This window comes from Drosophila hydei, unplaced genomic scaffold (assembly GCF_003285905.1).
Source record: "Drosophila hydei strain 15085-1641.00,03,60 unplaced genomic scaffold, DhydRS2 tig00008114-arrow-pilon, whole genome shotgun sequence".
Classification (NCBI taxonomy): domain Eukaryota; kingdom Metazoa; phylum Arthropoda; class Insecta; order Diptera; family Drosophilidae; genus Drosophila; species Drosophila hydei.
Window position 1 is genome coordinate 5746928 of NW_022045827.1, and position 26221 is coordinate 5773148.

The window sequence follows — 26221 nt, forward strand, 5'->3', positions numbered from 1 at the left end:
AAGACGTTAAACAAATAAATGTTGTCATCTACTTTGTTGCACATATCTGAAAATATATAAATATATGTATTCATTATTCGTACAGCTTATTTGAAATTAGTATATTATCAAAGGATATTCAATTCAGTTAGTTTTGTTGCTGGTTGTCTCAGGCAAATGAAGGGAAAGTCGGTATCATTTGGGTGAAACTTCTAGCGCTGAGTTAAATGTCATCTCAAATGTCTAGTCTGGTTCGGGGAATCGTTGTTCTGTTGTTTTGTCTATTTATTTGATAAACAACAGCTGAACAAGTCACATCTTTCGAAATAAATAGAAAACCAAATGCAGAAATAAAAAATTTAATATAGCAAATAAACAAAATATCAGAAATATTTCGAATTGTTTCCGCGAGGTGTTCGATTCGAAGACATTGTTTGCACAGGCTGCATAACAACAAGCAATCAAATACGATCGTGTAACTCGATCTGCAGGTGAGCTTCAAACGCACACTTCACTCGCAACGCCATGGCGCGATACAGTGGGGCTACACTATAGATAATCGATGTACAAATTTAGGAGTCGCCTACTCTCTCTGTCTCTCTCTCCCCCTCTATCACTTTCTGAGTATCTCCGTCTCTGAAGTGCACAACGATTGCAAAATTCAATGAGATAGAGAGCCAAACATCAAATTAAACAGTGATGACAATTTCGATAACATGCTGATATGATGTCGCTTGTGTGTGTGTGTGGGTGCTGTCATGTTGTCATTGTCAGAGATACGTCTTTATCTCTCTTTCTTTCTATTTGCGGACTGACAGTCGTTGGGCAATTGATCTTGATGTGGATTACGGTCCACTCGAGCAAAGTCAAATAGCAATGTTAAACACTAATCGTTAATCGATAATCGTTAATCGTTATTGTTATCGTTTTTCTTTCGCAGGCTCTAACGGCGACGACTACGATCCGAGCGTCGTGCGCCATCATCATCACCACCATCATCATTTGGATCTCAGCAGTGGAGCGCCGGCTTTTGGTCCGCTGCCGCCGGCGCATTTAACCTCCAGCCAGGTTCGGCCCGAGGAGACGTTCGGCCGCCATCTGCCGCCAACGATATCCCCGCCACCTGCCACGCTGCTTCAGCAGCAGTCGCAGTCGCAGTCACAGCAGCAGCAGCCACCGCCGCTGCCCCCGCCCCATTTATCGCTGCAGTTGCAGCAACAGCGATTGCAACGTTCGCCTCCCGCTTCCGCATCCGCCTTGATCTCTGGCTCCGGCTCCGGCTCCGGCTCCGGTTCCGGCAGCGGCACCAACATGGAGCTCCTGCTAAATGACAAGGCGCAGGAGTTTCTAATGCAAATGGCGCGCCTGCGCGACCCCTATTGTGATCTGGACATCCGTGATACTGGCGTCTATGCCAAGACCGATCTGCCATGCGGCTCCCGCTACGGACCCTTTCCCATGCACCTGTGTCAGCAGCCCAGCGATCGCCAGCTGGCCTATGAGGTGAGTCAACTATGCTTCTAGCATCTACTAGACAAATTTAATTTGAAATATAATTGTATGCGATGCTGTCTCATATGATCTCAGGTCTCTGATATCATCTCATATCTCTGATATGGTTAGAAGTTAATTTTCAGTGCGTAGACTTAAGGGGAAACAGAACTACTTTAAAATATATTTAGCTGTTATATCATCTATTATGTTCCATCTATTTATAGCTAAATTTGATATTACTATCTGATTTTCATTTTAGTGCTTCCTTTAATAGATTATAAAACTTGTTGACGCTATTAGAACAATTACCAAAAAAACACTTAAATTGAGATATAGAGGAGTCTATTTCTTAGAATTTAACAGCTTATCATTAACTATAACTATAGCAATAAAAGATAGTATTATCATCTAAACTAGCATAAGGCATGACGTGGTTGCAATTCTCAACTTTGAACTAGACGATCTGTATTCGAGGAACTTGATCATACTGATCTTTTTATTATTGTATTTTATTCATTTTCTATTCCTACTTTTGATGCTATTTTATGCCAGAAAACCGCAAATTGAAATATTTTCTTCAGCTCGTGACAATGTTATAGATACACATATCATATTTGCCACTCCCTCCCTCTTTATATATATATATATAATTCTTTCGCATATGTGCGAATTTTTTGGTCTGCAAATCGTGTCCAATTTCCGCTTCCTTTTTTTTTCTCGCTCGGGAAATTTAATCCCATCAAAGCTGCGCGCGAAATTTTTATGCGAAAATTGCACAAAAATTGTGAACGTTTTTCAGGGAAAATCAAACGATTGGAAAAAGATTTGATTAGCAGTGGCTCTAGCTCCGGGCTGCGCTCAATTGTCAGTCAAATGTGCCTAATCCTTGGCCAGAGCTAATTTTGTGATTCTCACCGGGCCATCCACAAAGTGCGCCCTAAATGAGGCTTAAGTTGAGGCTCGGCCTGATGATTCCAATTAGCTTGGGACACGAACCCTTCGATTGAGTGTCAGTCAGTCGGTCGGCCGGTCGGTCAACTGACACTTTTGCAGGCAGACAAGCTGACAGACAATCCAATCAAATTATCGCGCCTAGAGCCTGTTGACAATTGTCAATGCGAGCACAGCCCCTACCCTAGGCTCTGCTCTCAGCCTACGTCTCTGTCTCTCATTCAGGTATTGCAACAATATTATTATTGTTGTTGTTGCTGCCGGCACTCGAGCCAAAGCGACAGTTGGCAATGGCAAAATTGGCAAAAGGACACGTTGACAGACAGTCCTTGCGCTGATCCCTTCCTTTTCATATATATATGAATTTTTTTTTTGCTCACTGGATGATCCTCAAATCAAGCGCACTTTTCTCTCGCTCGTTCACATTTCCGTTTTGACAGAAACATTGGCTGTATCTGTATCTGTATCTGTATCTGTAGCTGTATCTTTAGCTGTTTCTGTATCTCTGGCAATTTGAAGCCCCTGAAGCCGTGGTGTGAACCCAACACTTTGAAGAGATTATCTCTGGCGCGTAAATATTTTTCTTGCCCATTGACTATGCCATGTTTTTGTACGCATTTTGTGGCCTCTTTTTCATTTTTTTAATAAAGTTATGAATAGCTACAAACGGTAGCAGGACACGTTTTTTCCTTTGGCTCTGTCACATGTGCCGGCTTGCAGCAGGGATTAGCCCACAGCAATGACAACTAGAACAACTACAACAACAACGACAACTTCTCATGTAGCTGCCCAGCCGTCGTAGTCTTTGGCTTGTTGCTAAGTTGCTTTAGTCCTGTTATCTATCTATTGGATATCCTTATGATCTTATCTCCTGGTGACCAACTCATATTGCAATTTCCGTTCCGACTGAGCTCAGCCTGAGCTCTGTTTATGGCTGATGTCTGACGGCGCAGCGATTAGCTCATGTTTTGCAGTTGTGGCATCAAATAAAAAACGATTTCTCATGTGAGAATCCTTGAGAGAAGTCTGATTTGACTTCGATTTAAATCGAAGTTGAAGTTACATTGAGTTTACTAACTCTGATAACTTTCTATGTTGGCTAAACTTTCCATGCACTCGTACATATGTACATAGTACATACAATGATATATATATTCATATATTCATGCTTTCATACACTCATGCATTCATTCATTAATATATTCAAACATTCATACAGATATTCAAACATTCATACACTCACATTCAGACATTCACACATGCATATTCATATACATACATATATTCATATACACTCATATATTCAAATACATACACATACACATACATACACATTGATACATTAATATTCATATACATTTATCTATTTATGTACATTCCTACATGTATTCATATACATTCATACACTCATATATTCACGCATATGAAAAACTCTCCTTAAGTATGCATGGCATTCCCTTACAAAAACTTGACAATTTTTTTATACATTTATATGTATATTTTAAGTTAACTATTAAAATATGTTCACATAAAATAAGTTGGGCTCATGTTCTCATTATTTTGCTTATACATACAAATATAAGTATGTATGTGCTCTTCATCAGTTGAAGCCGTGTTCGTTCCAAATTTCACATATCGTTTCACCCGCACTTGACCACACACACACACAGCAACGCACACGCATGCACTTGTGCAGCAGCTGCGCTCATGTGTAAAACGCAACTTGAATTTTATTTTATAAAAAATACTTGCGTATGCATATAAATACATATGTGTGTGCTTCGATATAAAGTTGGTTTGAAATAATTCTTTGCATACGCCACGGCGCGAGCACTTGAGCGTTGTTAACTTAATATTTGGAGCGTGCACAAACATATGCTCTCGCACGCACACACTCACAAGTACTCTCCTACTCTGCCGCAGCTCTGCCCAAACTCTGCAGACTCTCCCACTCACACACATACAAGCGCATGCAGACGCTCGGCACTTAATGAAGAATGCAACCAAAAAAAAAAAGAAGAAAACAAAATCGGTAAAGCACCGTTTTTCCATTCGACTTGTTGGACAAGAGCCCGGCGGCGTCGTCTGGCGTCGACTGCGACGGCGTAACGGTAAACGCAAGTCATTTAGCTGCCGTTGCTGCTGCTTCTGTTGGCGTCGCTGCGTCTTTGGCTGCCAAACCGCAGTCGACGATTTGTATAAATTATGCGTATTTAGCGACGCTTCTCGGTTGTTGTCGTTGCTGTTGCTCTAGCTGAGACGCTGTTTTTATTTTGCATACAAAAACTGTCGGCGTTTCTGCGCTTTGCCTATTGTTTTTGCTCTTTTGCTGCAATTTTTTTCTGCACTCTGCAAATGACCTTGCGATCAATCAAGTGGCGCCGGCGTAGGGGGCGTGATGCGGTACTTCTGTGCTTAAAAGGCATTAAGATTAGCTTTTGAATAAATTGGCTAAAGAATAATCGAGTAATTGATATATGATCGAAATTGTATATAGGGAAATATATTTTGACAAATTTAAAAAATATTTTTATTCTTATATTTTATTTATTTTTGTTTTTAACATATTTATTTATCAACAAATATTTTTATTGTTAATTTTGAATTTCATATTTAATTTTTCTGAATTATCATTTTGTCTTTTATTTTTTAATATTAAAATTTTTATTTTCTTTAATATTTTTTCTTGTTTTATAAACTAAATTTTTCTGTTTACGCTACATTTTCTATTTAATATACTCTCTTTTGAGTTAGTGCCTGCACTTTTGCTACTTTTTTGGACTAGAAACTACTATTTTTAGACACTTCTACTACGCTTTACCGCTGTCATACGGTGGTTGTTGCCAGCGCTGTAGGTTTGCGTCTGCGCTAAGCTCGCTAACATATGTCAGTTAGCACAGTTATGCGCCATTGCAGACAACAGATGGCGCCAGCAGTAGCGTTTTACCATTTGAATTTTTAATGCAATATGAAATATTTGTAATTAAATTAAATTTTTTTCTGTTTATTTTTTTCAGGTAATTGCCAGACCGCTGTTCCATGGCTGGCTGGAACCCTCGGCTGATGTGGCCACATGGCTGAAAAAAATACGCAACGCTCCCGTCGAGGAAAGTGAAGAGGCTAATTTAAGGAATTTCATCAGCGATCGTTGTGTGCGTAGCAAATGATTAGCATTTTTTACATTCGATTTTTTTAATTATTCTTTATGGCATTTCCATTTAGCTGTGGTACGAGACGAAACGGGATATTAGTGCAGGCGCTGAAATTGTGGTCGATGCTCGTTCCCGCACGCCCTACGACATCAGCGACAGCTTAAGGAATGGCAGCAGCAGCAGCGGCAGCAGCAGTAGCGCAGCAGCAGCGGCAGCAGCGGCTACGGCGGCAGCAGCAGCCGCCGCCGCTGCAGCAGCCGCCATGGCAGCAGCCAGTAGCAACAACAACAACAACAATAGCGATGATCGCAGCGATCGTGATAATGGTGAGTGCTCAGATTGAGATTGAGTTGTAGATATATCGTATATATAGCTATATAAATATATATGCTGGCAGCAGGATAAATTGTGCAGCTGAGGCTGTGGCAATTAGAGCTCAATGCGCGTGACAAAGTCAACGGCACGAGCCAGCGGCAACAACAGCAGCAACAACAGCAGCAACAACCAGCAGCATCCCCTATATCAGGGCTCAACCCCTCCGCATATCCTTTTTGCGCATGCGCGCATGCAATCTGCGGCAACCGCACATGTTTTCATTTGTTATTAAAATGTTTGTTAATTTCATTTAGAGATCCATCAGCGCGGCGCGCACGCTTAATTTAAGCCTAATCCACACCCTAACGCACACTGGGGTGCTCCGTGTTTGCCTATAAATATGTGGGATTTACGCGCACGTCTCATTTGACAATATTCCATATTCCCATAGGGCTTTGCCACTGATACGTTGTTGTTGCTGGCTTTTCAACTTTTTTGCTTATCTTTGCATCAATGTCAGCTTAAAAATATTTTTTCATTTTCATATTTGATATAGTTATATATATATATATATATATGTTTTAATTAGCATATGCCGAGCTTAGCTGCTGAAATCTTTTTGCAATTAAAAAGAGAGCGAAGCGAACAAGCTGCACACCTGTGCGCCTTCGCTGCTCACTTTTTAACGTATTTTTTAACATATTCGAGTCAAGTTTTTTAGTTCACGCCCTGTTGGCCACATAAGACGGCGATCCTCGAGGGTTTTCCTCGTAGGGGTAGCACAATTGCGGCATAAGTTCGAAATGCTAAGCATCGCTGCCCTCTAAACGGGGGTTACTAGCACTGACCGTTACATTTCCTTTAACTGCTATTTTTCATTCGGTTTAGACCAACAGAAAAGGAATTTCTTGAACTGAAACTGCGTTTCGTTCATGGCATTTTTCATATTGCTTAGAAATATTTTTGATAACTTAGAATTTTCTTAAATTTTATTCAATTTAAAATAAAAATTCATTTTCACGAGTGCCAAAAAACTTATTTTTATGCATTTTACCAGCTGTTCATATATTTATAAATTTGATCAAATTTTATTTGATAATTTTTAAGTTTTTTTTTTTATTTATTCTAAATTTGAGAATAAATTTCTATTAAAATGGTTATAAATTGCAAAAATGTTTAAAAAAATTTTGAAATTTTATAAATTTGTTTAGCTTTTATGACTTTTTTTTTAAAATTCATTTTGAATACTTTACATATTTTATAAATTTAATTTTTAAATATTTAAATGAATTACTAACAATTTTTATTTTTATTGTGAATTTTGTGTATTCATATTATTTAATTTTTTTTTTTTTAATTTAATTTTAACTTTACTATGAGTTTTTTTGTTGTTCAATTTGTATTTTCATATTTAATTTGATCAATTCATTTTAATTTTAAAGCTTGACAATATTTGATCAATTTTTAAATCTTTTTAAATAATATTGCCTATTTTGTGCTTTTTTTAAATTTATTTATTATTTTATTATTGAACCTGAAGTCAAATTAGTTGCTTAATGCTTTACCCATCGAAAAGCCAACATAAACAAAATTTTACGATCAAGTTTGGACAATAGTTGCTTTAGTAAGTTTTATTGATACAAATATTATATGAATATAATATGTATGTGCATTTAAATATGTTTTCCGACGGCATTTTAAAAAACGCCTACACCAATGCACCAGCAGTGATCTTAGTAGCAGAAGAAACAAGGGCATGATATCTTAAAGAGCAACAGCAATGCTCTTTAAGATCAGTAAACTAACCGCAGTTCATTTGTCTCTCTTGATTTAAAATAAAAACATCAATTTCTTGTTAGACTTATCAATTCAACCTATATTTGGCTTGGCTGCCTTATGATATAGTACATAAATAGCTCTCCCTTTTTCTATCAACTCAAAGACTTCCCTGGCAGAGTTTACTTGTAGAGTGGATCTGCTCCTAATATTGATAAACAAATAAGAAGAGACTTGCTTTAAGCAACTAATATTATTTTACTTTAAAGAATTGATTAATTGTTGATAAAATTACATTTGAAAATCATGTCTGAAAAATGGATTGGATATATAAAGCTTTACTTATATTATATCACTTCTGCTTACAATTGAGTCTTTCATGTGCTGAAACTTCTCGTTCCACTGCCAAATGACAAAAACATTCAGTATTTGATGAAGAAAAAACACGAAATATATAGAAATAAAGCACTAAAGCACTTTTGAGATGGTTTTCAGCTTAGCGCGCGGTGCGACTTCAATCGACCAATCAAAGATTAACAATTGAATTCAATGCTCGATGGATGCCGAGTTGCGATTGCCAGTTGATCAAGGGGCACACGCCAATACCAAGAGCCAGACCAAGCCCAAAACTAACTGCCACACACACACACAGACACTACACACACTGTGACATTGTCTCCAATGGATGATTAATGAGCTGGCATGTTATATGCCAAGTTACCAAAAACTACCTAACGAAAACCGAAAACCGAAAACCGAAAACTTGGCTTCTTCAGCTAAATGATCATCGGTCGTCAATTTGGGCATCATTAGGAGTTGTTTTTTATATACATATTTGATTAGAGACCCAGCCGAACCCTTTTTTGTTGCTTTTTTTTTAACTCTGACCGGCTGCCAAATCGATTAGCAGGCGGATCTAACTTTTGATTTTTGCCACGGTAGTTGTAAGGTGTAAATAATTCAATCAATCATTTGTCAACAGTTTTTGGCTTCCGTTTCGATATGAAAACACACAACACGTTTCACAATTCAGGGTCAGGCGCAAGCCGCTCGCCCCTGCCCCTGCCCCTGCCACTGCCACAGCGGTGTCTCTCAATCTGCCATCCTGATTGCAGCGCAACAAATACTTCTGAAAACCCGCCTCCATTCAATTGTCAGCCAGTCGAGCGCTGTGGAGTAAATCAATCTGCCAGGTGGATAGCCAAACAGCTGCGACTGGTGAAAGGTGTGAAAGGATTTCGCTGCCTGTGCTGCCAGCACAGAAAGGGGGCCAGCTCTCAAGGGGTGAGGCCCATGCTCACTGATAAGGCTGGGAGTCTAATAGATCATAGATGAGTAAAGAATTGCTTGTCTTAAGCAATCTCTGATCAACTGCTCAATTGCGGAATTCCAACTCTTTTTTTTAGAGTGTAGAAAGATTTGGGCTGCAACAGACAAGATTTCCATGTGACTTTTTGTTCCTTTTTTTTTTTTTAATTTTTGTTTTTATTTTTAAATAACTTTTCGATTTCTCTTCAAAGTAGCTTACATCATAAATTATGCTTTTGTGCCATAGCAAGTAATTTTTTGTGAATCCTTCGAATACTTCTCAATCTTCTCAGTACTTTCATGGCCCTCTTCGGTTTCAGTTAAAGTCTTGGGAATATGTTGGCTGCTTTGCTACAGATTTTTTGCTAGATTTTTGTAAAGAAAAAACAAAAACAAAAAACCAAAATTGTTGATCTAGATGAGGTACTTGAATGGCAACATAACTAAAAATTTTTTTAATTAATGAGTTTCAAAATCAAAAATTAAAATTTGCGATACTTTTAGAGCACACCTCGTATAGCTCATATTCGTGTTGATAATCTAGCGCTTTGCTTCGCGCATAAAATTTTTCTTAAATAATTTAAGACTTAAAAAATGTTTAGATATCAATCTTTAAATATTACCTAAAAAAATTAATTTTCTTAAAAATAAAACAAAAAATTAATTTTTCATAAAATTTAAGTCTAAGCATTCAAGCCTAGTTTCTATGTGAAAGTATTCAATATGAATAAAAATAGCAGACTTTATATAAATATATATATATCTATATTTATATATATCTATATATATGTATAATTTTTTCCATAAAGTCTAGTCTTAATAGCTGCTGAAAGTAATTCTATATCCCAGCACATCTTCCATTGTAAACTTGTTCCCACAGTAGAAACTGCAGCTGTATGAGGAAATTGCCTAATGTCACTTTGCATACGCAATTAGCTAACATCCATATGCCATCGGAGGCATGCCACTTGGTGCTACTTAAAAGTTTTCTCAGCCGGCGCCTTATCTGCGGCCCACAGCTGACGCTGCGCCTGCCCAGAAAACATGGGTGAAAATCAACCCGCCCAATGTCCCACGCTGCCAGCCATAAGGAACTTGACGTGGGAATCCTTGACTCGGACGGCGAGTAGGAGTCGCAGTCGGAGTTGCCCTCCTTTGATCATATTGCACACGCTGAAAATTAACTTTTGACCCGAAACATAGACGCGACCCGCAATTATGCAGCCTGACGAGAAGCACAATACGTATTCATCAGGAGTCGCCCCTAGTCACCTATGGGTGGGGGTGGTCTGCCTTGAGAGGCAACACCTGTGCCCAGCCAGTTTCGGTTTGTTTTGGTATAAGGTGCTATATGACTTTCGAACCAAAATCAGTCCAACGGAACCGAAGCTAACCGCGCTAACCAAGCGAGTCCTGGTCTCCCCCTCTCGGCGTCCTGGCCGTGGATGTGTTTATATGTTTGCATGCATAATCTTTCGGCATTGTCATCCCTTAGGCTGCATTCTTGGCCAGGGCAGAGGGCTAAGGGGCTGTTGCTGTGCTCACCTGTGTCACCTGGTGGTTGTCCAAGTTCACGACGCGTCCAAGTCGCCGGACTTCTGGCCTGGCCAAGTGCCGTCCGTTCTGATAGTCATTTCCCCTCGGAATTGTCATTCCACCTCTCTCTCACACACTCTGCTATCTGTCTCTCTCTCTGTCGTTGTGTGTGTGGGCTGAGGGTGCTTTACTTTCATTTTGGTAACAATTATCTATTCAACGTCAAGCTCTATACCCCATATGAACTATATGAGTGCACACACGATTTGGTCGCTGCTACCAATTTTGTGTTAAGTGTTTGCGTGTTGGTCCTGGTGTGCGTGTGTGTGTGTGTGTGCTGGTCATATGTCAGTGCGTCCTGGCTAGTCCTTCCGCAGATTGTTAGCAAGCAAATAAAACATTAGCTCGGCGGCATAATGCGCCCACTGCGACACACTTGTTCCTCAAACGCGAAACCGAACGGTTGTGTCAAGTGCTCCCTAGATTGTTAACCCATATAACCATATAGACATATATAATATCATCATCGAATCCTCTGTCGGCAAGTGAAGAGGTTCCAACTAAAGTGTGAGTGTTGTAAATAGTGCGAAGAAACCGAACTGCGAATATTTAGAAATCAAATTGAAGCAGAAATAAAATAAAAGAAATAAAAAACTAAATAAAAAAAAATATCAAATATTAAAAAAAAATAATTAAGAGTGACGAAAGTTCAGAGGTCTAAAGTTAACTTATAATATTTTAAAAAAATATTATTAATTTCTTAAACATAGTTTTAAAAAATATTCAAATATTACTTTTTGATATTTTTAAATCTTTTTTTAAAAATAATTTTTAAAATTTATTTTCATAAATATTTTTATATTATAATATTTGATAGTAAAAATAAATTTATATTTTTTACTATAACATTTTTACTGAGTTGAGGCTTTCGAAAAATATACGTGTAAATAGAGCAAGCTTATATTGCAAGCAAATTAATTGATGAAAATATATGAAAATTCTTTATATAAAATTTAATTCATTTCAATCCATATTAATTATTTCTTTTACAGTTTATAGATTATAACACTTGAGGAAAATTTTCACTAATAAAAAAATATTGATCAATTTATAATTGTTTTTACATAACAAGAATCATATAACAAAAATACATATAAAATATTTGAAAAATGTTTTAATTCTAACTAATAATCCATCCTTCATCCTTTCACAATTTCCATTTTCAGGCTTTTACAGCGGCGACGAATTTGCCAAGGATAAGAAAAACATATCGGTAATTAGTCAGAGCGACGATTTCGTGGACGACGAGAACGGTTTCGACATACGCTGTGAAGTCTGTGATAATGTCTATACGGATTTAGAACGGTAAGCAGAGTCCACTCGCTCACAATTATTATTTATAACGATCGCGATCGAACGGCAAACGCATAGTTTTTATTAAGCGATTTTTAGGGCATGTCCGCAAATTGCTTTGGCATTTAAAGCAGAAAAAAACGTCAATAATCTAAATCAAAAATAGCAACAAAAAATAACTGAGAAACAACCTATAAATGTTAAGACTGAAAACAAGCTGCCAATTAGCTTCCAACTTACCCGTAGAATTATGGGTAAGGCGCCTTGACTGGAGGCCGACAGCAAAAAGTGGCTGAAAAAAAAAAAACAAAAAACTGAAAATAAAAAAATATATAAAAACTATTCCCAATTGTTGCTAAACGTTCGAGCCGCATGTCGGCGATCTTAATTAAAGTTGATAGCGATAATTCCTATTTAGTGTGGCCAATAAAAGCGCCATTAAACAAACGGCGCGGCGTTGCCAAACGTTTGAAAGTGAGAGTTGCCCATGCGCTTCAGATTTATCTATTTTATTAGCTAAGGGATCTCGCTGTGAGTCCAAACGGCATTTTCGGTAGCAACGTTGGAATTGTTTTATAAATATTTGGAATCGAGTTGAATGTTTATCTTAAAATGTCTAAATAAAATGTTTAAAGGATAGGGAGGAGTGACAGAGAGAGGAATAAAGCTACATGGGGAAACAGATAGATAGGAAGAGATATAGATAGTATGAGAGGCTAGATATGGGAAGAGAGATAGAGACTGCGAGAGAAGGAGAGACTGAAGGGAAGAGACTGAGAGAAAGATAAAGACTGAGAGAAAGATAAAGACTGAGAGAAAGATAAAGACTGAGAGGAAGATAAAGACTGAGAGGAAGATAAAGACTGAGAGGAAGATAAAGACTGAGAGGAAGATAAAGACTGAGAGGAAGATAAAGACTGAGAGGAAGATAAAGACTGAGAGGAAGATATAGACTGAGAGGAAGATAAAGACTGAGAGGAAGATATAGACTGAGAGGAAGATATAGACTGAGAGGAAGATATAGACTGAGAGGAAGATATAGACTGAGAGGAAGATATAGACTGAGAGGAAGATATAGACTGAGAGGAAGATATAGACTGAGAGGAAGATATAGACTGAGAGGAAGATAAAGACTGAGAGGAAGATAAAGACTGAGAGGAAGATAAAGACTGAGAGGAAGATAAAGACTGAGAGGAAGATAAAGACTGAGAGGAAGATAAAGACTGAGAGGAAGATAAAGACTGAGAGGAAGATAAAGACTGAGAGGAAGATAAAGACTGAGAGGAAGATAAAGACTGAGAGGAAGATAAAGACTGAGAGGAAGATATAGACTGAGAGGAAGATATAGACTGAGAGGAAGATATAGACTGAGAGGAAGATATAGACTGAGAGGAAGATATAGACTGAGAGGAAGATATAGACTGAGAGGAAGATATAGACTGAGAGGAAGATAAAGACTGAGAGGAAGATAAAGACTGAGAGGAAGATAAAGACTGAGAGGAAGATAAAGACTGAGAGGAAGATAAAGACTGAGAGGAAGATATAGATATAAACAGACACACAGAGGGAAGGACACATAGAGAGGTGCACACAGAGAAACATACAGAAAGGGACACAGAGAGAAAGGGACCCAGGCAGGCAGATAGTTTCAGATGGACATAGAGAGAAAATGAAAAAAGTAAGAGAAAAAGTTAACTATGTAATATTTATTTGAAGTCTACTTAGACTACTTTGACTTCTTCTTTAAACAATAAATTCTATATGTTTCAAGTTTTATTTTACTTTCAAATATCCCAATTCTACATGCTAAAGTAATATAAAAGAGGAAAACAAGTTTTTAACACTGGATGTTGAGAGTGATTGCATCTATTAGAGCTATTCATTTCTGGCTAAACAGATCCTTAATCAATCTGAATTACAATGTTTAATGCAAAACTTTTGTACAATATTTACAAATGCTTTACACGAAAACAACATTTCTCGCTCCTCTATTGGACTCCCTTCGTAGTTTGTTTGCGTTCAAGTGCTAAAGTGCGCTTTGATTTGATTCGAGGCGGGCAGCGAGTGGGGGCCACATGCCACATGAGTGGGTGGCCAGGCACACACACACACAGATACACGCACATCACCTTTTATTAGTGTGTGTGCGTGTGTGATTTATGGAATTTTATATGAGAAGCGCTGGCAGTGAAAGGAGAAGCTCGCTGTCCTACTCTCTGCTCTCTCTCTCTCTCTGTCTGTCTCTCTCTCTCTCTCTCTCTCTGTCTGATGTCTGCGTGTCGCTGAGTCCGTCAGGCTTTGCAATTTATCTGATGTTGAACATGCATAGTTTATAGCTGTTGCTGTTGTTGTTGTAAGCACACAAACGCCCACACTTCAAACGCACAAGAGGATTGAAGCACTGGCCCAGTCAACTCTTCCATGTCGATGACAAAAATCACAACAAAGAAGGGAAAATCGAAAGAAAAAAACATATATATATATATGCTAAAAATGTGTCCGCCTTTTGTCGACGGCGGCTCCTCCCACGTGGGCTGCCGCGATAAGCATCGCACTCGCTGCTCCACAATCAAGGACACACAGCGAGTGGGAGGCGGGGATGCAGAGGACACTCATTGGCCGCAGCTGTTGCAGGGCGCGCGATCGCTTATCAGCGTCGCATATTAAATATTGAACATCATTTGACTAATTGACGCCAACAGCAAGTGGGGAGTCGCATTGGCTGAGTGTGTGTGTGTGTGTGTGTGTGTGTGGCAGGGTATGGGCGTTGCCTGCTGTTGTACAACAAACAAAGTAGCTAAAGGCAAACATAGAGAGAGATAGAGAGAGACAGAGAGCGAGCGATGGATGGGGTCGTGTGAACTGACGCAAATGACGCTGATTGAAGCTGTCGATTGTGCCCAGCTTTTGTCCCAACTGTCACAAATGCTAATTTCCATTTGCCGATGCCAGCGATGGCGATAAGCGAACTCAACCACCAAATGCCATGAAAGTAAAGCCCAACTCACAATTGTTTATGTTCTCTTGCACTTACAGCCTGGATGATCATCTGGTGGGCGCGCATCACTTCAAACGCGGAGAATTCGCCTGCGAGCTGTGTGATCAGCATTTCTGCCATCGTCCATTGCTGATCAAGCACGGAGCCATCGCCCACAATAATATAAGGAAATATTCCTGTGAAAATTGTTCCAAGGTAAGTGAGGAAATTTATATGAAATGAATGAGCGAGCAGATGGCGGGGGAAAGAAAAGCAGAGACTGAAAGGAAGTCTCTATCGAACTAGTAACTATTCTAGAAAACAGTTTAGGCACTGGCAAGTTGTCCTTGTCAAGCTGTCAATGACAATTGTGAGCTCTTAGGAAATATTTAAAATTAGTAAATAAATTTAGTTTGCTCAAACTCCAGATATTTTGCATTAAGTACAGCTGACACCCACAAAGAGATCGAACTCTGTGCCCAGCTCAAAGCTAGCTGTGACAATCGCAGCTTTGCCTTATCGAACAAGTAATTTCGGGGCATTGTTAGGCGCGAGGTAAGGCCCTTTTGGCCAGCACAGTTGATCAGGTCATTAATTATTATATCAGCTGATGCTGGCGGTATGTGGTACACGGCTAAAGACTTTTGATTTCAAGCGGATCAATAGCCGCAGGCCTGAACAACAGCAGAAACCTCTTTGCCTACTTGTCTCTTGTCTGTTGTCTCTAAAACCTTTGCAGCTATCGCACGCGCTGTGGTAATACGAAATCAGGGCGTGTACTCATCCAAAACACTTAAGCGAACCATTTCAGCTGCTTGGGTAATGAGTCGACTTTCTGGTTGTTGTTGTACATCTTCGCGCTGCATTTGAATGCCAATGTAAAATTAAAGGGCTTAAGAGGAGCTTTTTCAAGTCGAATCACTATCTATACAAACAGTCAGCCAGGCCGGGCCGGGCCAGGCCGTCCATCCATCCATCTATGCATCGTTTCGATTCGATTCGATTCGATTCCGAGCGATTCGTTACAGGGTCCAGCACTTCGTCATTGTCATCGACAACGGCTTCGACATCTCTGGCAAAGATGTTTTAATGGCATGTTGATTACAATCTTGTGGTCGTCAGCCTTACCAGCTACCAGCTTGCAGCTTGCAGCTTGCAGCACAGATCAAGCTTTTTCTTTTGGATTTTCCCTTTTTTCTCTTCTTTTTTTCCACTCATTGCACTTCCAACGGTATTTCAATCGTTGCATTACAGTTAGTTTACTTAGCGCTCTGTAATTGTTTCGGTGGCATGTAAGTAGCACGCATTGTGGTGGGGCACCGCACGGCACCGCCCTTGGCCCCTAGCCCAGCAGCTGCTGCGACATAAACGGGAGCCACTGAGGCTAAACAAATGATGATCGATCTGGCGGGGCACTCGTAACTGGCCAATGCTACATAAAAGGCCAAATACTTTCGCTGCTCTCCAGGTTCAGCATTGACAGGGCAACCCAAAAAAAAAAAAAAAAAAAAAATTAGAAAAAAAGAAAAATCTGTCGGGGGTCTTTGCAGCTGTCAGCTTTGTTTGTTTTTCAAGCAGGCGGCTTAAAGCGTTACAAAAGGGATTTGCCACGGATCCAACATGTTTTCCATTTGCGCTTAGCTGCACTTCACTGAACCAGCTCTGTACTTGAGACTTGAACTAAATTGGAGTAGCTTAACTACTGGCCTAAGGGCTTGAACTCGAGTGATCTATCAATTCTATATTTTGCTCATATGCTGTAGACGCAGCATCTATTGTAAGCTGTTTCCTTTGCCTGCCTCAATATCTGCTCATCTCGCTTTCTCGAGAGATGCTAAAGTGAAAAAGAAGTAAATTTATACACATAGGATCTGGCTGGTAATCTGAAAGAGTTTCTCCCGCTTACTCTTAATTAGTATTTTAGTTTGGCGAAATAGATTTGCTGGGCCTGGCAGCTGGTCGGGTCTGGGGCAAGCTTTAACCAGTTTGCACTTCTGCCTGCACCAGATCTCCACATCATCTTTTAGTGCCCTACTCCAGACGCCTTTGGCTGACCCCACGTACGAGCCTAACGCCACACAAGCAACAACTGCCATGCCAGACAATCGCATTCCACAGACCAACCTTTGCGCGAGCTCCACCGGAGTTCGTCTTGCCTCAGCTGCCTGCATGCCACAACACCTACACTGAATCCACGAAGCTGAGGCTTCATTTGTAGCTAGTTGTTGTTGTTGTTGTCTTTTGTGGCGTTTTTCGCCTTTTTGGAGAGGTAGTTGAATCTAATCCATTTGATGTAGTTATAGCACGAGCTATTCTTGTGTGTCGCCGTTTGTCTTCGGTGTCTCTGTCTCTGTCTCTCTCTGCCGCTCCGATAGACAAAAAAGGCTGACTCGATCATCGTTTGATATGAATTCGTAGCGCATTATGACAGCATGATTAGGCATAACAGTTTCGTAAAAGGCAGCGCGGGTGGGGGCTGACCGAAATCAAGTTTCAAGTGGGTACTGAGAAACTGGTACCTGGCTCGCACACTTCGCCAGACTTGGCCTGGCTCAAACGAAGAAAAAAAAAATGAATGGCTCGATCTGTCATTGCGTTAGGTGCCCCCTGCCCCATACGAAAAGTATCCAAGCTATGGATTAGACTAGGGTTGCTCAGCAATTGAAGTCGCAGTATTCGCAGGGCTTGCTCTAAATAGTGACTTGGATGATGTGCTAGGATTACGGATCAGTTAGAGTAGAAGTAATTCATTGATTGCTTGCTTTCTATATGTAGGAAATTTCAGGAATCTTTCATCTTAGATCTTTCATAGTGCTCGAGAAATACCAAGAGTTAGTTGCCATTCAGACAATAAATTATTATGCTCTATATATACACATACAAAGTCACCTTTTTTGGTGAAGCGATCACAGTTTTTGTTCAGCTGTCTAGGCAAATGTGTAGCATTAGGAGCGGGCGGCAAGGGCGCAGAGCGGGTCCCGGGGATGGCCAGGCTTACGACAATTGTAGCAATTGATGTTAATAATTGACGAAGGTGTTGCGGCCGCTGCCGCTGCCGCTGCTGCTGGTAGTGGGTGGAGTTGTTGTTAGCTTTGCGTAATCTGAGAGTGTCGGTCGCTCGGTCTCGGAGCATTGTTTAGGCGCTCGCATAGATCCGTTTAGGGGCCACAGCAGCAGATGATTGATTAATTTCAGTTTCATTTCATTTGGCACTCGAACCAGAGCAAGCCAGCGCGCTCACAGGTAGCTGCGATTCGCTCTCCGAAAGACACTTAACACTCATGCTCGTATTCAAATTGAAAACTCATTGTTTTACCTTCTTTTTGCCGTCTCTGTGCAGGTATTCTGTGACCCATCGAATTTACAGCGTCATATTCGCGCCTATCACGTCGGCGCTCGCAGTCATCCGTGCCCGGAGTGCGGTAAAACATTTGCCACATCGTCCGGCTTGAAGCAGCACCAGCACATCCACTCCTCGGTCAAGCCGTTCGCCTGCGAGGTCTGCTTCAAGGCCTACACGCAGTTCTCGAATCTGTGCCGGCACAAGCGCATGCACGCCGACTGTCGCATGCAGATCAAGTGCAACAAGTGCAATACGAGCTTCAGCACGGTCACCTCACTCTCCAAGCACAAGAAGTTCTGCGATAGCTCCGACAGCTTTCGCAGCAGCCAACAGAGTCGCCTGCAGCAGCAGCAACAGCACCAGCACCAGCACCAGCAGCAGCAGCACGCGTCACATCAGCAGGCGTCGCAGCAGTCGCCGCTTCTATTGCCAGCCGGTGCACATCAGCGCTTCGCTGCAGCCGCCGCCGCTGCCGCAGCGAGCAGTAATAGCAGCGACGCAGCCGCCATGGCGACGCCGCCGAATCACATGTTCTCGATGCATCCCTCGCACACATTCTTTCCGGGCTTTCCGCCCTACGCGCTGCCCAACTTCTTTACGAACTGCCGGCCGCAGCCGTTGCTGCCGCACATGTTTCCCAATCCGCATCTGGGCGACATGGGGCGCGGTCTGGTGGCGCCGCTGGTCTCGCCGAATGCTGCCTTCCAGCAGCAGCTGCAGGCAGCGATGAGCCTTAAATCGGAGTCGCCGCGTCTCAAACGCGAGTCCAGCACCCCAGAGCGCAAGTCCATCAAGGCCGAGCTGCAGCCCAGCGACGATGACGACGAGGAGGAGTCCAATTCCTATGATCGGCTGCAATTGAAGCTGGAGTCCAGCAAGGAGCTAAAGGCGGAGTCAAAGGCGGAGCCTAGCGGCCCACAGCCAGCACAGCCTGATGATCATGATCAGGATAATGACAATGAGAATGACAATGATGATGACAATGATAACGACAATGATAATGACAATGATAGGGTAAGTTGGCGGATGCTCTGTAGCAGTCGTTGCAGCATTGACTTATTCCCTTTTCTACCCACAGAAATCCATTGACATAATGAGCACACCACCGCCCGCTGAAACGGAGCTGCAGCCAGAGCAGGACAAGGGCAGCGTGGACATACTGCCTCTGGATCTGTCCATCAGTCGCAAGCGACGCAGCTCGCTGTGCACGGCCAGCACGCCCGTGCCGCTGGCCGTATCGCTGTCCAGTCGCATGTCCACGCCCACCGTGGAGCTGGCTGAGGGAGCTGCTGGGCAGCCGCCTGTTAAGCTGATGAAGCACAGCTCCGGCGAATCGTCCACCTCGCATCAGTCCTTCAAGGGCAGCAGTCCAACGCCGAGCGTTAGCGCCTCGCCCGGTCCCACGCCCTCGCCCTCGCCGCCCATTAGCACCGGCGGTGAGCTGAGCAGCATGTCTGAGAGCGCGGCGTCTGCTGCCGTGGGCACGGCCTCGGCGGCGGCGGCTGCTGCGTCGGTCATGGCCTGTCCGCGGCAGCTGCATCCGCAGTTGCTGCTGGAGGAGTTCTATCGCTCACGCTTCAATACGCCACAGTTTCATTTTTTAGGCCAAATGGGCGGACGGCCAGGTTTTGAGCCACTTAAATCGCCGGCTGCTGTCATCAGCAGCGGCAGCAGCTCGCGTCATCTGCCGTTTCCGCCCGAGCACAATTTCCACGAGGCTCTGCGAGCCGCCAGCCTGGCCGCCGCCGCTGCCAATGCCTGCAGCAGCGGCGCCACCAATGGTGGCAAGCTCAAGGATCGCTACACCTGCAAGTTTTGCGGCAAGGTATTCCCGCGCTCCGCCAATCTCACCCGGCACCTGCGCACCCACACGGGCGAGCAGCCGTACACGTGCAAATACTGCGATCGCGCCTTCAGCATCTCCTCGAATCTGCAGCGACATGTGCGCAACATCCACAACAAGGAGCGTCCGTTCCGGTGCCACATGTGCGATCGCTGCTTTGGCCAGCAAACGAATCTCGATCGGCATCTGAAGAAGCACGAAGCGGACGCGGGCGGCTTTGAGTACAACGACTCGCCCAGCTCGAATGAGGCCAACGATCGGGAGGAGGCCTGCTTCGATGATATACGCTCCTTCATGAAGCGCGTCTATACGCCCACGAGTCTGGGCGGCGCGGATGGCGATACCGAGGAGTATGCGGGCAGCGATGATCAGTTGTCCGTTTCAACGCGTCACTCCGTCAACTTTGACAAGGAGCTGCTGGCTAATGGCAACAACAACAACAACAACAATAACAACAGCAACAGCAGCAGCAACAACAATCAGACAGGTCTCGGCGAAACGATCGCCGTCAGCACTTAGAGCCACAAACTCTGAACAAACTGTAAAACTCTTAAATTACTTTAAAGAAAAACTTTACTTAAGCGTGCCTCCGAGAGGGAAAACTAATCTTTAAGTAGTTCGCATTTTTCCTTCTAACACATCTAATGATTTACAAGCAAAATATAAAAAAAAAAACTATTTGTAGCTATGCAATCAATGGAAAAAGACGGTGAAGTAAGCAAAAAACAAAAAAAGAAAATTTGGTTTAAAATTCTAATACACTAAACTATATCTTAAAGAAATGTTTCAATAGCTCATATATAAAAAAACTGTAAACTTTTTAAATTTTAAACTCTACATAAAAAAATATACTTAAATGTAAACTAATTCTATATATACACACACATATATATATATATATATATATATATATGTATATATATATATATATATATATATAAATAACATATGTCATTTAATTGTTAAACTTAAGTTTTAGTTATTTGCTGTAAATATATTTAAGTGAGGAATATCGTATAAAGATGTACGCACAGCAGCGGATATTTTGAATGAGTGTGCTATATAGAGCACATTAATATATATATATATATATATATGCACATATACATATATATATATATAGGCTATGTATATGTAAACTGCATTATGACTAAGTTTAAATATGTTTAGTGCTAATTATTGCAATTCTCAAAACAAATTTTATAACATTTACTTAACGTTTAATATATATATATATATAGTATATATGTATATGAAAGAATTTGAAAGATCGTTATGGATATATTGAAAAATCAATAAATAAAACAATCACATAAAAAAATGGAATTTCTGATTGAACTTAACTGCGTTAACTTTGCCAGAAGCCGCAAACTAATTTCAGATTTTCATTTGAATAATGAAGAATCGCGTCTCAAAAAACTATAAATATTGACATAAATTATGTTAAATGATATTCGACTTTCGGCTAGTTAAACATTACTCAAAAGGTTGCTCAATTTTTGGTTTATTTGTAACAAATAACTTAATTGAAGCAGTTTCATAATTTTGTTTTATATCTGAGACTGAGAGAGGGCAGGAGATGGATGTAGAAAACCACACGGCGCAAGCACTTGGCAATCATAATAAAGCCATTAAAAAGCACATCTACTGTAAATGAGCGCATAAAAGAAGACTTTATACACCCATCAATCCTGGCAGCGCCCCAAACATCATTTGAACGCATTTGCCTATGAAGTTGCCTTATTATTAATCATTCGCGCAGCGCCAAAAACAAAATAAAAAAAGAGAAGTTAAAGAAAAAAGAAATAACTCTGAAACTTATAGCTTTTTAATATACGAAGCTAGCAAGGCAAAACCGAAACCAAAGTCAGAGCCAGAGTCAGAGCCAGAGTCAGAGCCAGAGCTAAAACCAAACCCAACCATTCATTCATTCAGCCATCTATCTATCTTCGTATCTATCGGGCTATCCATCCAGCCAGCGATCCATCCATCTGCTCTGAATGCAAAGGCGTGATCGGCAAAGCGAGTTAATTACCCTTCCGGTTTAGAGTGTGTTACGCCTTCGGCGAAATGCGGTTAAAACTATGAGCTACCAATACTTTTCATTTTTTTTTTCTGTTTTGTTTTTGGATACCCTATTGCAATTGGAAACAGTTAACAATGGGTGTATTGGAGTTGAGCTAAGGCAGCAAGCAGAATGAGTGAGATGTGTATAAAAAAAGATAGCATATGTAACAATTCTTTATTCCGATCAGAATGTTGCATGATAAGTTATTGAAATAGAATATAGAATTAACGTTAGTTTATGCAATTAAATTTCTCTTCAATTTATTGATATCTTCTAGTATTTAATGAAATTTCACTGGATTAATTTGTGTATATAAATAGTCAGTTGCTTGTATACTTAGTATATAGATAACAATAATAGTAATTGTAGTATTAGTCATAGTTGAAAAAAGGAGTAGTAGTAGTAGAAGAAGTATTAATAGAAATCAGAAATAGTAGTAGTAAGAAAAATAATATTAGTAGTAATAGTCATGATAGTAGTAGCAAAAAGTAGTATGAGAAATAAAAGTAGCAGTATTCAAGAACTTAAGTAGTAGTAGAAAATAGTAAAAATAGTAGTTATGGTAGTAAAGTAGTAGTAATGAAAAGTAGTCGTAATAGTGGAATAAGAAGTAGTAGTAGTAGTAGAAGAAGTAGTAGTAGTAGAAGAAGTAGCAGTAGTAGAAGAAGTACTAGTAGTAATAGTAGTAGTAGAAGTAATAGTAGTAGAAGTAGTAGTAGTAGTAAAAGTAGTAGTAGTAGTAGAAGAAGTAGTAGTAGAAGTAGTAGTAGTAGAAGTAGTAGTAGAAGAAGAAGTAGTAGTAGAAGTAGTAGTAGTAGAAGTAGTAGTAGTAGAAGAAGTAGTAGTAGAAGTAGTAGTAGAAGTAGTAGTAGTAGAAGTAGTAGTAGAAGTAGTAGTAGTAGTAAAGGGTTAGCAAAGAAGTAGTAGTAGTAAAGGGTTTGTAATAGTAGTAGCAATAGTTAAGGTAGTTAGTAGTAGCAATAGTTAAAAGCACTAGTAAACGAGTAGTATTATCGATAGCTAATTGTAAATTACTTGCCAGAAATCGATAAATATCGATATCTTGTCATATATATTTTCTGACTACTTTTATACAGCAAAACTTGGATGGGGCCATTTGGTCTTTCGATTTATGTATAGTTAGAAAGAATGCATAATATTTCTAATTTCGAAGCAATGAAATCTGAAGTGAACTCTAGATATACGGAAATTATTGACACAGAAGTTATATTAGAGAATTTCTAAAACTGCGTGCAACGAAAGCTCTACAAAGTGTTAAGAACCAGACCGATTTGACTGCTCGATCGCAGGGTATTTTTGTAGCCTGGCAAGCGACAAGAAGATCACACTTATTTATCTACACTTTGTCTTTTGTTTCTATATCTTTTGAATGCTGTTGTTGTTGCTGCTTTTTGTTATATTGGTAGCTGCTTTGTGTTTTAACTGAATTTTAAGTTGTATTCGCCTGGCGCTGTATTGGCATCAATCATTTTTTTGGTTTTTTGTTTGATTTTTTTTGCTATAGTTTCAACCTGTGCGCTTGAGCGGCGCACCAGCGCACCAACTGAGCCACCCCAACGCCCCACCAGCGTGGAGCAGAGACCGTTACCGCTGCTGGAGCTGCTGGGGCCGCACACAATGGATCAGACAAATATCTGCGGTTCGGTCACTTTCGATTATGCGAAATACATTTGGCAGTTGGTAGCCAAAATAATAATCTTCGACTGTGGCCACAATTGGCCGGCACTACTCGGCTGCCCGGCTACCTGCCGCCCCTCACTTGGCTAGTGGTGGCGCGTGGTTGGCCCTGACCACAGCCAACTTCCACAATTGTGGCACAATTTGAACGCAAAACTGGCCAAATTATGTTAAATTTGTGTAGAAAACAGTAGATAATTGGTAATTGCCTTCATTCCAATGAGCCAATTCAACCCGCCCCAGCCCCGCGCCGTTCGGCCTGCGCTAGAATCTAGAGATATGAGCGTATATTAGTAGCTCAGTTTTGTGTGGCCTTTGGGCGTTAATTGAAGAAGGCATAATTTGAGGCTGAAAAATAGTTTTATTTGGTTTTTATTTTTAACTTATGTGTTGGCCAATTATGCGATTGCTTTTGACTTGGTCAATGGCATTTGGCCTGAACTTTTGCCAAAAATATCATGCGTGCGTGGAGACTGGCCACAATTAAGTGGAAGAGCATTGCTGTAATAGGAAACATATTTCATAAAATTAAGTCAAGAAGTCTTAGCAATGAGCGTTGCATGTTTTAAAGTAGAGAATAGCTGAGCTTTCTTGACTGAGGGATAAATTAGAGGTGATTTTATATAAAATAAATGGAAGTAGTTTTTTCTATAATGAAATTTAGCCTCAACAGTTTTTAAAAGCAGCTGACTTCTTCTATCTTCATTGCGTGGCAAATTATAGCAATAAATTGTTAATCAATCAACAGATGGCAAAAGTTTTTAATATGCTCAATCTGAATGTTAAACTGGAATAGTTCATATATATAAATATGACTGTTCTCCTGCTACTAATAGCCTCTTTAACTTAAACTCCTTTTCATTAACTTCTAGTGTTTTTTTCCGTCAATATCTCAGTGACTAAAAAAGATTTTTCATAAATTTAACAGAGAGTGTGGTGGGCAGCAGCAACACTAAGAGATTTTGTAACTGTCATTGTTGTAAAATAATGTGTCTGGATATTTAAGCATATTAAATATAATCGAAAAATTCCATTCTTGCATTATTGGTTTAGAATTACAACAAGAATTGTAGAATAAGTCCTTTTTACTAGCAAAAGGCTTTGAAAAAGTTTATAAAAAATTATATATGTATATATATGGATAAATATCTCTAGGCTTTAGTGTCTTTAATAAATTTTATAAAATAAAGGCATTAAAGAAATATTGTTAGTCGCAGCTGGGCTAATATGCAATAAAACTATTCTCTGAAAGCAAAAAAACAAAAGAAATTTAAAAGGATTTAGATAATTTATCAGACTGTTTAAGCTAGAGTGTTATTTTGGAGTATGTTGTTGCATATGAAACTAGCTAACCAACTATAAGATATTTAGAATATAAATTTCACATTAATAATAATAATATAATATATAATAATAATAATAATATTATTATATATATACAAATTGAATATATATAATTTGAATTTCAAATACAAATTTGTATTCAATCAAATATTACAAGATTTAAGCTTGGGCTTTGAGCCTTGGATCAGCTTAGCTCAATTTCATGGCACGCTCAGGAAGATAATGCTTTTTTAATCAAAGCAGAAAAAGCAAAGCAATTGCTGGAATCGCTTTTCCATTTTGCAGAGCAATAACAGTGTATATTCAGGTCACTTACACCTCTCGCTGATTACAGGGCAGCTGAGCCATGTGCACTGCTGACTGCTGGCTGCCGGTACATCCAAAAATGTGGAACAGCCTCCGAATGGAGCAAAACACATTATGATAACGAGCGTGCTTAAAAATATGAATACACCGACTGGAGCCCTAGCCGGATGGCCCAGACATGAGGCCTGACTAACCAACTGTTGATTATGTGCCAGTTACACAAATGGCCCAGTTACACGCCCCAGCTGCAGTCCCTGCGCTGCGCCATCCAGGGCTGGGGGAGCTCAGAAATGCGCATCAGTGCGCACATTAGGCCAGCACCGAGCATCGAGAACCGTTAAACGCTGCCAGACTTTGGTATCTATGGGTAGTATCTGTGGTTGACTTTCGAAAGGCACCCGCGAAACGGATGCAAATGTAGACACAAGCCAAAGGCGCCCAGCGCGAAACTGGCCAAGAGTCGAGTGGAGCGGCGATAGTCGAGAGTTGTGAGTTGTGAGTTGTGAGTCGAGAGCGTCTGTGGACTCCCTCTGTCTGCTGCTGGCTAATGGCACAATTATGGCAACGAAATCAAAGCAGCCAACGGAAGACGTGAAAAGCGCTGCAATGGAATCTAGCCGAAGGATATCACGCGTATCCCATTGATCCATGAAGACCTACACTGGCCCTCGCAGCAGCCAGGCAGGCAGCCGTACATCGTCTAACTGTTGTTCATAACTTGGCTGAGTGATTGGGCAGAGTTGTAGCAGTTGTTGTTGTTGCTGTTTAGTTCGACTGC

At 40.5% G+C, this 26221-nt stretch overlaps 1 protein-coding gene across 1 annotated transcript; it reads left to right on the forward strand.

The window, feature by feature from the left end:
• The first annotated feature begins 275 nt into the window (after window positions 1-275).
• LOC111605541 (transcription factor hamlet) lies at window positions 276-20790 on the forward strand. Its single transcript, XM_023324103.2, has 8 exons — window positions 276-470; window positions 920-1482; window positions 5442-5576; window positions 5647-5902; window positions 11738-11876; window positions 14901-15057; window positions 18182-19198; window positions 19263-20790. The coding sequence occupies exons 2-8, from the start codon at window positions 1291-1293 to the stop codon at window positions 20544-20546; spliced, it is 3180 nt and encodes a 1059-aa protein (XP_023179871.2). The 5' UTR covers window positions 276-470; window positions 920-1290; the 3' UTR covers window positions 20547-20790.
• The last annotated feature ends 5431 nt before the right edge of the window (window positions 20791-26221 follow it).